General features: G+C 44.4%; 1 protein-coding gene across 1 annotated transcript in view; it reads right to left on the bottom strand.

Annotated features, from left to right (window-relative positions):
- lrp1ba (low density lipoprotein receptor-related protein 1Ba) overlaps window positions 1-12,500 on the bottom strand; it is a 199,114-nt gene that overhangs the window by 37,647 nt on the left and 148,967 nt on the right. Inside the window, 4 exon segments of the mRNA XM_042702858.1 lie at window positions 1-24; window positions 1,342-1,464; window positions 5,420-5,552; window positions 6,408-6,514. The exon segment at window positions 1-24 is cut by the window's left edge and continues 99 nt beyond it. Coding sequence (XP_042558792.1) covers window positions 1-24; window positions 1,342-1,464; window positions 5,420-5,552; window positions 6,408-6,514 — 387 coding nt within the window.

The following is a 12,500-nucleotide window of genomic DNA, read 5'->3' as shown; positions in this document are numbered from 1 at the left end:
TGGTGGGAGGACACGGCAGCTTGGCTAGGGGACAGACACATAAACACACAAATAAACACACAAACAAACAAACAAACAAACAACAAACAAACAAAATAAATCCAAAAGTTCATAAAAAAGTTAAAAAAAAAGTATCTAGTATCTGGAGCCTGCTACCCTTAAATGCACCATAGTAGTACTTTTAGGCACACAATAATGCAGTGTGTCAAGCAGTTAGTACCCTGTGAAATAAAGGTTAAGGTAAAAGATCTGGTATTTAGCACAAAGGCATCCTGCAGTGGGCTGGAGTCGTATTATCAAGCCGTGAGTTCCCCATATGACTTCAGTCTTTGTCTAAGGTGTTCTTCATGCATTTTTAACACTCGTTGGTTATTTCCTTTCATTCGAGAGTCAGAGGCACACTTTTGAATAAAGACCAGGCTTTGCACACAGCTGGTCAGATGGTTAGATGGCTGTAAGTGACTAGCATCGACCCTCCAGCAGACCCTACCTTCCTGCGGGAAGGAAAACGATATGCCTTTGTTCAAGCTCTGAATGTCAAACCAATATCCAAGAAATCAAAAATTAATGAAATTTGAATTAAGGGAATTTGCCGCAGATGTGAATTATTCTCTTTCAGAACATCAGACAGTCAAGACATCAATAAGCGCAAATCAATGCTCTGCTTTCAATCACTGGGATGATTGGCAGCTTTCACCTTCAGCGATCTTTACAGCTGAGCAGAGACTGAATGAACACTCTACACCTACTGACCCACAGTGGCACACACACACACACACTAATCACACTCTACACCTACTCACAAACAGTGGCACACACACACACACACACACACACACACACACACACACACACACACTCACTAATCACACTCTACACCTACTGACCCACAGTGGCATGCCTAACACACACACACACGAATCACACTCTACACCTACTCACAGACAGTGACACACACACACACACACACACACACACTAATCACACTCTACACTTACTGACCCACAGTGGCACACACACACACACACACACACACACACTAATCACACTCTACACCTACTGACTCACAGTGGCACACACACACATAATGTATAGACACACAGACACAGACAAGTGCACACACACACACACACACACACACACACACACACACACACACACACACACACACACACACACACACACACACACACACACACACACACATTCTCTCCCTCAAGCACACGTACACACAAACAGAAATGAAGGCACACACAAAGACATAACCTCACGCACACACACACATACACACAGACACACACACACACATTCTCTCTCTCAAGCACACACACTTATACGCACCACACATTTCGGCATCTTCATCGGAGTTGTCTCCACAGTCATCCGCCCCATCGCACACCCAGATATGAAGCTTGCATAGCGTGTTGTTGCAGACGAACTCGTCTGCGCGGCACAGATGCACTCCTACCGGGGAGACAAACGAGTTAACAAACACCAACACACAGAGATAATACACTCCGATTTAAAATGCACAAACACACACACACACACACACACACACACACACACACACACACACAAACACACACACACGCACACGCACACGCACACACACACACATAATGTATGTGCGCAACCACATAGTTTCTCTTTCTTTTTGGTGGCAGGGCAGGGAAGGAGAAGAGAAACCCCATTGTGTGAAATACCCCTGGGCCCTGCAAATGCATCGCGACCTGACAGACTAGGGCGGCTGGCATCACAGCTCCTCCGGGGAGGGAGGGAGGGAGGGAGAGACATGGATATAAGTTCACGGTATCTTCTCTCTCCTCCCGCTCTGTCAGGTGTGAAGAGACTGAGCCTTCATTAGTGCGGCTCACACACTCTTCTCCATAAGCTGTGCACACTTTGTCAGTATTATCACAGACGGAGCAAGAGAAACAGAGAGAGAGAGAGAGAGAGAGAGAGAGAGAGAGAGAGATAAAGAGAGAGAGAGAGAGAGGAAGGGGGACAAGAAACAGATAGAAAGAGAGAGAAGAAAGAGAGAGAGAGAAAGAGAGAAAGAGAGACCAAAGCCCTGTTTTCACTGATTCTCTATAGCTTTCTATCTATTTAACTGGTGCAGCTGAGCACCTGACGATCTTGTGTTGCCATCTTAGTTCATGAATTTAAGATCTGCTGAAAAAATCAGAGAACATGAGGTGTTGAAATCACACTTCTGTAAATGTGGAGGAAGAGACAGCCAAGCACAAACTCAGTTCCAAACTTCATCAACATGGGATTTGAAAAGTATATGTACCAACTTAAAACAATATCCATTGCACCTGTAACAACAATGTAATAATAATAACGTAATAATAATAATGACCAATACATTATTACAACTTTTCCTGCGTCTGTGTTCATGTGGAAGTTTGAGTTATTAGTGCATCGCTTGGGCTGGACGCCCATTGGGCTAAATGAGGAGGCAGCCAAATGAGCAGCCAATCAGTGTGACTTCTCATTGGATGCAGCTAAACGAGCAGCCAATCAGTGTGACTTCTCATTGGATGCAGCTAAACGAGCAGCCAATCAGTGTGACTTCTCATTGGATGCAGCTAAACGAGCAGCCAATCAGTGTGACTTCTCATTGGATGCAGCTAAATGAGCAGCCAATCAGTGTGACTTCTCATTGTTGCTCTGCCTCATTACAAACTAGCCTGAGCAGCACATTAGGGCTGCATCATGGGTATATTTAATTGGCCAATTAGGTAAATAGGACATTAGACATAGATATGATGGACACTGTGAGGAACATATGTGCACAGACTACTGTATATCTAAGCTTAGTCGTTTTGGCAAACAGTTCTCTCCAAAGTGTCCCTGTTCCAACCCATTGGCGGTGGCTAAGACGTAGCCTTGGGGTTCAGTGCTTCTTTATTATAGTCTTGCGGGCATGGGCATTGTGTAATCTAGTTGTTAAGGTGTTCATTTGTTGGATGAAAGAGTGTGTGGGGGGGGGGGGTTTGGTCAGGTCGGGATAAGGTAAGGATAAGGAGTTAATTTGTAGTAAAATAACTTGTAGTTCCGCTCCTGGCATTGATTAAACCTCTAAAAACCTCAAACTTAGATGTTTAGAAGGTTTTTTTGCGTTTTTATTCAGCTTTAAACCACGACTATGCAAACTGCACCTGGCTTCTCCTGTGGTAGCTCTTGTTTCAACGTAGCCTTATGCTAATGATATGTAAAACCCCACCCTGCAAGCTGACGGGACTGGTTCCTTAGGTATGTGACGTACTGTATGAAACCCGGCCGGACTGATTCCATGTTTTTGAGTCTGACACGGCAGTTCCAAGGTGGAAATACTCAGCCATGGTGTTGAACGAGCTTTGGTTTCGCTCATAATATGTCCTGTATCATATCAAAAACACCATATGGACATGTTAACAAGGTTCAAAACTTGATTTTCACTGAAGGGGTCATTTTAGTTAGTAATTTTACTTGAAAGTTAAATGTTAGGGGCTAGAGCTTCTGGAGCTGTGGGGTAGACAGCAGTGTATAGGTTTATAGGTTCCAAATCCATAGCTGTTTAGTGGTTTCTTGACGCAGGGCATTGCAAAGATGCATTTCCTCTGTCAGTCCTGTTTTCATTTGTGTTTTTTGTGCTTGTTTTTTCAGGTGTGAGGAAGGGGGGGAAAGCCAGGAAGAGAGAGAGAGAGAGAGAGAGAGCAGAGAGTAGAGAAAGAGAAGAAGAGGAAAAACACTAGGCAGCTAATTATTCTCCTGGACAGCCCTGACCTAGATGCAGCGAGCGGTCACAGAGAGGGAGAGAATGGGAACACATTGTGATTATTTCTCATTTGAAGGGTTTTGTTTCGGGAGCAGGGGTCAAACTCCAAGCTCTCTCCAGGGCTGCACATTTGGACAAGCAAACCATTTGAGCTCCGCAGGGGAACAAAGAGAGAGAAAGAGAAAGAAAAAGAAAGATTTACTAGCTACATTTATTCTTCAGACTATTATTATTATTATTATTATCATCATTATTGTTATTTTCATCATCGTTATTATTATTTTTATTACTGTTATTGTCATCATTATATTATTGTTATTATTATTGTTATCATTATTATTATTATAAGCTTATATCTCAATAATGGTTTCTGATAATAAAATGCAACCCATTCTTTGAAAGTGCAAGAATTTCTGCTGCCAAGACCCAATCCAGTAACTAGGATGCACTTCCCAAACTTGAACAAACCTCCTGAACCAATCTGAAGGCTAAAACAAACAACAAACAGGCACATTAAAAAGTAAACAAATAAACAACAAAAAACCAAACCATCCATAGGGAGGATTGCAGAAAAATCTACAAAATGTAACAAACCGTGGTAAATAAGCCATAATAAATAAACCATGAATTAACAAACGGTAAACAAACCTTCAGTATACTGTATCTACACAAAGGCTATAGGCAAACCTTCAGTATACTGTATTTACACAGAGGCTAAAGGCAGACCTTCAGTATACTGTATCTACACAGAGGCTATAGGCAGACCTTCAGTATACTGTATCTACACAGAGGCTAAAGGCAGACTGGTGGGGGTGTCGGGCATTTTAACCTCATAGCCCATTTCCACCAAGATCACTGACGTTTACCTGAGAACTCTTCTACCCCACTGCATCACACACAAAACTATTTGTCCTCGTAGAATCCAAGTACAAAAATCCACCATCTGCATCTCACACTACACAATATGGTGGATGTAATCGAGTACAGTTCTGGGGGAAAACAGCAAACAGGAAGAGGAGAAGATGTGAAGTGCTTGAATCTTTGATGACAGAAAACAAAATAAATAAATAAGCACCTGCTACACAACCCCACAAGTGAATTACTTCTAACTCTGCCATCCAAATGATTCTAGCACCAGCAATTTCTCCAAACAGAGGAATTAAGCCTTTTATGTGCTTGCTTGTCAAAAACATCAAGTGGGAACATCAAACCTTTCGTTGCACAGCTTCAGTGAAACACACAACAAATTATCTCTCTCATGTTGACAAACACACAGCTCAGATAGCCCAGGAGAGAGAAAGAGAAAGCGGGGGGAGGTAGAGAGAGAGAGAGAGAGAGAGAGAGAGAGAGAAAGGGAGAGAGAGAGATCAAGATAGACAAAAAGACAGCAAGAGAGAGAGAGAGAGAGAGAGAGATCAAGATAGACAGAAAGAGAACAAGAGAGAGAGAGAGAGAGTGAAATAGAGATAGTGAGAGGGAGAGAGAGAGAGAGATACAGGGGGAAAGAGAGATCAAGATAGACAGAAAGAGAGAGAGAGAGATAGAGAGAGAGAGAGAGAGATACTGGAACACTGTGGTGTGTAATGTGTATAGGAGAAGCTGAGGATGCTATGATAGCTATAGCAGCGAGTGAAGAGGTGTGATGTGGGTTACCGTGGTCACAGCTGTCCTCGTCGCTGTGGTCCACGCAGTCATAGATGCCATCACAGCGCCAGCGCATGGGCAGGCAGTGGGCACGGTTACGGCACAGGAACTCATCCTCCCTGCACTCACGGGTACAGTCCAGCTGCCAAACACACACACACACACACACACACACACACACACACACAAACACAAACAAACAAACTTTCAGTTGCATATAAAATCAGCTCACTGCCAACACCAAAGTGCCAAACTGGCTCACTCTACATTTTCTGGCACAGTTCACCTGTTTGCGGACCACTGATGGGCACATCACACACACACACACACACACACACACACACACACACACACACACACACAAAAACACTGACCCTCCTTTGCCCTCTCCAAAGTCCACCTGTTCACATATAGAGCCCCCCCCCCCCCCTCTCTCACACACACACACAGACATCCTATCTCTCACAGCCCATTGTTATCAACCTCAAGCTCTGTGTCTGAGTTGAATTGCTGAGGACAGAATTTGAATGATTGGGTGAATATGAAGTCTCCCGTCTCCTTCATCGTGGAGGAGGGGGGACCTCTGCCTTTCCGCACTGGTGAAATAGCTTTCCATATATAATGCAGGTGACCTCCATCCCCACCGACTCTATCTTCCTCCTCACGCCTGGGAGAAGACGCCTGCTTTAATGGCGCCTTATTAGAGGCGAGGCCCTCTCAGGTGAAGTACTGACATTGAATTACGAGCAAGGTTTTAATTAAAACATGCTCTGCCGGGAGCAGTCCCAAGAATACGCGGCAAGGCCCACAGGAAATAAAGACCTGTGCGTCTGCGTCGCCCCTTGGGGCCTATGGCGCTGTTCGCGGTATCATTAGCTTTACTCTGTTGCGTTAGCAGACAAGCTAAATGAGCAACAGGTTGGATGCAGAGCTTTTGTCCTCTAGCTGGTAGACCTGGCAGCACTGGGCTGTAGTCCTGTGGAGCGAGGACTCTTACCTCGTCAGAGCCGTCGGAACAGTCGTCGTGGCCGTCGCACCTGAGCGCTGCAGAGACACACCCTCCGCTGGAGCAAACATACTCGTTTAAGGAGCAAGAAGGAGACGCTGAGGAGACCACCACACACACACACACACAAGCACACGCACACACACACACGCACACACACACACACACACACACACACACACACACAGGTGATTAACACACTCTCACCTGCCACAAAGCCCCAATTTTCACAGCATGTTAAATTGAGAAGAAAGTGATGTGAAGACAAATGATATTCACTGTCAGTGAACCATCCAAGCGAAGTGTAAAAGTTGAGGTTGCGCTCAGCCTGACTCAGACAGACAGACAGTACTGAGATGGTGAGTGTAGGGTTGGTGTCTGTGGATATGCATTGCGTATAGGATCTGAGATGAGATCACATTGTGGGCGCTGCATGGATAACCATATCACTCGTGGAAGGTGATAACTGCTGTTTACTTGCATCAACACAAGACAAACTAATATAGTCCTTAGCCGCTAGCTAGTTTGGTCAGGTTAGCACATATCAGCCATGTTGCCTTAGAAACTGCCAAACTTTTATTTAGCTTTCTATGCTAGCGTTAGCTAGCTAACTTGCTAGGCTAACTGACCTATTACATTTTTTTTATCCATATCAGAAACAGTGATTTATTGTTATTTACAGTCATAGACAGCAGTTTCTGCACACAAAATGAAGTTTATTTTTAGTTAATTATCTGTGGTACACATCTAATGCCTCCTTTTGTATTTGGTAGCACTTTAATTTGGTAACACTGTCGTTTAACTCTTTGAACCTTGAAATGGACAGGTAATCAAATAGTTGCCTTGATCTGGGTACGTTATGTAGCTTACTGCTCACAATAAATGAAGCCTTTCAACTCATTTTGAAAACGGTTTCATTAATCATGAAGCCGTGCTGTATGCACACAATTACAATAATCGTGGGGCTGTGTAATCTGTCATTCACTGGCCAAGGGTCTGCTGCTGTTGAGCATTCTCCTGTGGAAGTGCATCTCTAGTTTTACAACGGCATCTGCTACAATTCAGCCATTTTATTCTGCCCGGTCGCTAGTGGGTAGGCTGTAGTTCGAGGAACAGCAGGAGCGCTGTCTGAGCTCTTCTGCAGAAAAAAAGAGTAATGTAGCACACTGCATGACCCTGCCAGGACACAGCTGTCTTGCTGGATTACATTCATATTTCATAAAGTGAATGCCTACATTCAATACACTGAAGGTTAAATGAAATGAAAAAAGTTTATAAGAAAATGAAAAAAGTTGACCAATTCCTGCTTAGTCTTAGGAAGTGTACACTTATTACTTTCATAACTTCCTGCTGTTACAAGATGTTCTAGCAGCTACATTTAGGGTGAAGGTTAGTAAAGCGTAATATTCCCTGAAGAAGTCAGCTGAATCACTTTGGTACATTGTAGCTGGGGCTGCTTAAACGTATTGGAATGGAATAAGAAAAGGCTTTTCCTAAGCAGTGAGCTGAATGAGCGGGCCCTCCTGTGTTTATGTAAACTCCACTGAGAGCTGAGTCACCCACGGGCCCTCCTGCACTCCTGCTGCAGCTAGCAAAGCATCAATATTAACTTAGAGATAAAACCTCCTCTCCTCTCCCCTCTCTGCTCCTCTCCTCTCCCCTCCTCTCATTCTTTCCTCTCCTCTCCCATCCTCTCCTCACCCAAGCCCAACTCCAGCTCACTCTGGAGTCTGTGAGGCAGCTCCACTGGGAAGGGAGAGAGGGCTTTTAAACATCTCTCTGTGGTCTCCATGGTCCCCGCAATCAGAATGGGCTTCTGCACAGCAACAAAACATCGCTGAGGTGGCCTGAAATGACGGCACGGTAAAACTTGGAGCCAAACTACATCAAACAACATGGAGGTGGGGTGGTGGAGGGTGGGGTGATTCGTGGCACAAAAGGATTTCATTTTAATACTTACCTCTTCTAGAAGGATGGGGACATAATACTGTCTGACTCCCGTGGATAAACCCCCTACTGAGCTGTTCACTTTTCTGTGTTTTCTGTATCCTCTTAGCAGAAGCAGAAGAGAACCTCATAGTGTGGTTCCATGCAGATGACGCATGCCATGCACGTCATGCCATGCACGTCATGGTGTGCATGGCATGGATGTTCCAGGAAGGGGAGTGATCGATACAGTAAACTATTATTACTAACTAACTATTATTATTATTATTATAACTATTATTATTGATGTTCTCCTCTTAAAAGCATTGCACTGCTTCTCACACAAACATACACACACACACACACACACACACACACACACACACACACACACACACACACACTTTCACCCGCATGAAGATCACTCAGTGTGATAAATAAAGCCAGTTTGGGATTGAAAAAAATACATCTGAATGGCACAAGATGATGTTCTGATCACACAAGGACAGATGAATACTTTTGTCTCTCCAGGATATGCACTATGTAGTTATGTGTTCCAGGCTGGAACACCCTGGACAAATGGAGGAAAAGCCTTCACAGCATGACATTGCCAGCTATACTGCCAAAAGACACCATTTAGTGTGTTGGCAAGCTTATATCATTGCCAGCTGGTCTCTTGATGGTGTTTGCAAGGTTTTTGCATGCCTTTTAGGTAGTTAACTGGGTAGTTTTTGAACAAAAATACTTTTTAAGACTTTTTAAGGCTGCTTTAAGACACCAGGGTGGTCCTGATCAAACCGGTCTGACTAAACTAAAGGTGGGTTGCAGAGGTGCTTCTTAATAAAGAACAGCTCAGCCATCAACACCTACTTATAAGGGTTAGGGTTAATAAAGAACAGCTTAGCCATCAACACCTACTTATTAGCGACCAGGGGCCTCATGTACAAAGCTTTGCATTTAATTCATACTAAAACGTAGCGTTAAATACAAAAATAAACAAATACATAAAATAAATAAATAATTCAGATGTGTGAAATGTGCCGAACCAAGATTCCTCGCACCTTTTCTTTCTACATCCCGATCAACGAGATAATGGGCACAAATGCACGGGCACCACACACACACACACACACACACACACACACACACACACACACACACACACACACACACACACACACACACACACACACCACACCCTCTCTCCTCCCTCAGTTACCGTAATTTCCCGACTCTTAACCACGCGCTATATTAACCATATGACAGTTCATTCTATAAAACAAACCCGTATATTAACTGTACCTGTGTATTATCCGTGGTCCTTTCAGCATACATCATCGTATCAAACGTGTCATTCAAGCAGCAGATCTACTTTACATAATGTGTGAGCGCAAGAGAGAGAAAGAGAGAGGGAGCGCAAGAGAGAGAAAGAGAGAGGGAGCACAAGAGAGAGAAAGAGAGAGAGAGCCCAAGAGAGAGAGAGAGAGAGGGAGCGCAAGAGAGAGAGAGTGCAAGAGAGAGAAAGAGAGAGGGAGCGCAAGAGAGAGAAAGAGAGAGGGAGCGCAAGAGAGAGAAAGAGAGAGAGTGCAAGAGAGAGAAAGAGAGAGGGAGCGCAAGAGAAGAGAGAGTGCAAGAGAGAGAAAGAGAGAGGGAGCGCAAGAGAGAGAAAGAGAGAGGGAGCGCAAGAGAAAGAAAGAGAGAGAAAGAGAGAGAAAGAGAGAGAAAGAGAGAGGGAGCCCAAGAGAGAGAGAGTGCAAGAGAGAGAAAGAGAGAGAGTGCAAGAGAGAGAAAGAGAGAGAGAAAGAGAGAGGGAGCCCAAGAGAGAGAAAGAGAGAGGGAGCGCAAGAGAGAGAAGAAGAGAGGGCGCGCACTTGTTACGGGGCTTGTCATTGTTGGAATCTGGGAGGTGGAGGAAGAGCTATCCCCTGTTAGTGAACATTTTGGGCAACTGAAAGAGCGGGGTAAATTGGCATGCTAGTTAACAATGAAACAGCCATTATGGTACACTTTTTAGGAATATTAATAGGCCTAGGCAGCAGCCGTGTTCTGATTGAAACTAAATGGCACAAGCAAGCAGGGAATCAACCAAAAAGTGAGGTGGATGTGCTCTTATCTGATGCAAAGGCAGTAATGTGAATGTCATTAGTCAACTTGCATGAATAAAAAAAAAAACCCGTTGGAGTGGCAGAACGTAGCTTTGGCTATAAATGCTGGTCAGAGATCCACAGAATAATGGGAGTTAGCGAGTGGGATAGCAGCCGCGTGTTTTAACCGGTAAACCACAGAATTTTGATGGGCACTTGAACAATATATGAAAATAACTGCACACATATGTTAAAAAAAAAATCTGACATCAAATTAACTGTGTTCCAGCAAGCAATCCATCTTGCACCCTGTCACCTAAGGATAAATCAATAATGAGTTGATCCAGGCCACCTCAGTCGCATTTCTGGATCACATCATTTGCACATTGATGGAGTGTGAATGTTTTCTATTAACAAAGTCAAATTCTACCTCCAACGGTGCCTTTATAGGTCTGCAGTCAGTTGCGCTGTGCCCAGCGCGGTTAGCACTTGTGAGGGACCAGGCAAATGTGTGACTCTTCACAGCATCACACTCTACAGGCAGATCCAATACAACACAGTTCTGAAATCTGAACTGGTTGATAAGCCAGTCATCATCATCAAAACAAAAAAATTGGTGCTGAATTGTTTCTAAATACACGTTCCTATTTAATTCCGCCATTGGCAATATCCTCTAATATTAATTAGGCTAAAGTTGTTTTAAAATGATTTTAGCACTCTGTATTGCATAGCATAGCTTACATGTTCATTCATGTACCACACTGGGGAGCACTGCATGCACCTTGATGTATTACTTTTTTCAACCAGGCCCACGTCTCCTTACTGTGCACATCTTTTTGAAGGCCTACAGACTGGTAGACTTGTAAAGTTGTAATGTTAGTAATCCCGCTGCATAGCCTGTGAGTGTCGCTAACTGTCACTGACTTAAACCATTAGAGATGTGCGTACGCCGGACATGAAGTCGGCTCGGAGGAATGCACATGTTCGCACAACATGTTCACTTCACGCCTGATTCATCCGACCGTGAGTGTGAAAGATGGCGGACGCAACGTTCCTGAGCGTACGCAATGTTTGCACATGTTCGCCTGATTCATCCGACCGTGAGTGTGAAAGATGGCGTACGCAATGTTCTTGTTCGCACATGAGGCCCCTTTGAAAAATTCTATTTGCAGTTTTGTTGTCACCACTCCAACTGTACATCACAGCACACCGTGGAGAGGAAACATAAGGGCATGGAAGTAAACCCAATGCCTCATATTCTCCCTTTCAACTCTTTCCACATGGTCTAGAAATGTTGTTAGTAGACACTTGTTAATGTTATATGTTATAGTGTTATATGTTACAGTGTTATAGGGTTAAATGTCATTTTTGGTATATGTTACTATGTTACTATTGAATCGTACCTCACTGGGCGCTCGTTCAATGTGTCATGGCAAGGTCAGCTGTCTGTACCTCACCACCTTACCACAGGGGTGCCCCAAGGCTCGGTGATGGGACCACTTCTCTTTGCCATTTACACCACTTCGCTGGGCCCTATCATCCGCTCGCATGGTTTTTCCTATCATTGCTATGCCGATGATACTCAACTGTTTCTGTCTTTCCCTCCTGAGGACACCACTGTCTCGGCGCGGATCTCGGACTGTCTTGCTGATATATCCACATGGATGAAAAACCACCACCTTCAGCTGAACCTGGCCAAAACGGAACTGATGGTCTTTCCAGCCAAACAGGCCATCCACCACAACATCAGCATCAATATTGACTCCTTGTCTCTTGTTCCATCCAAAACAGCAAGAAACCTCGGGGTCATTATTGATGACCAACTGACTTTCACGGACCACATTGCCTCTGTCTCTAGGTCCTGCCGCTTTGCGCTATTCAACATCCGCAAAATCAGGCCGTACCTAACCCAGTATGCCACCCAGCTGCTGGTGCAAACCTTGGTGAATTCACGCCTTGATTACTGCAACGCCCTCCTAACGGGCCTGCCGGCTTGCGTGGTGAAACCACTACAAATGATCCAGAACGCGGCGGCGCGTCTGGTGTTCAACCAACCGAAGAGGGCACACGTCAC

This window comes from Clupea harengus, chromosome 21 (assembly GCF_900700415.2).
Source record: "Clupea harengus chromosome 21, Ch_v2.0.2, whole genome shotgun sequence".
NCBI classification, from domain to species: domain Eukaryota; kingdom Metazoa; phylum Chordata; class Actinopteri; order Clupeiformes; family Clupeidae; genus Clupea; species Clupea harengus.
Note: the sequence above shows the minus strand (reverse complement) of the source record. Positions and strands in the feature narration are given on the sequence as shown.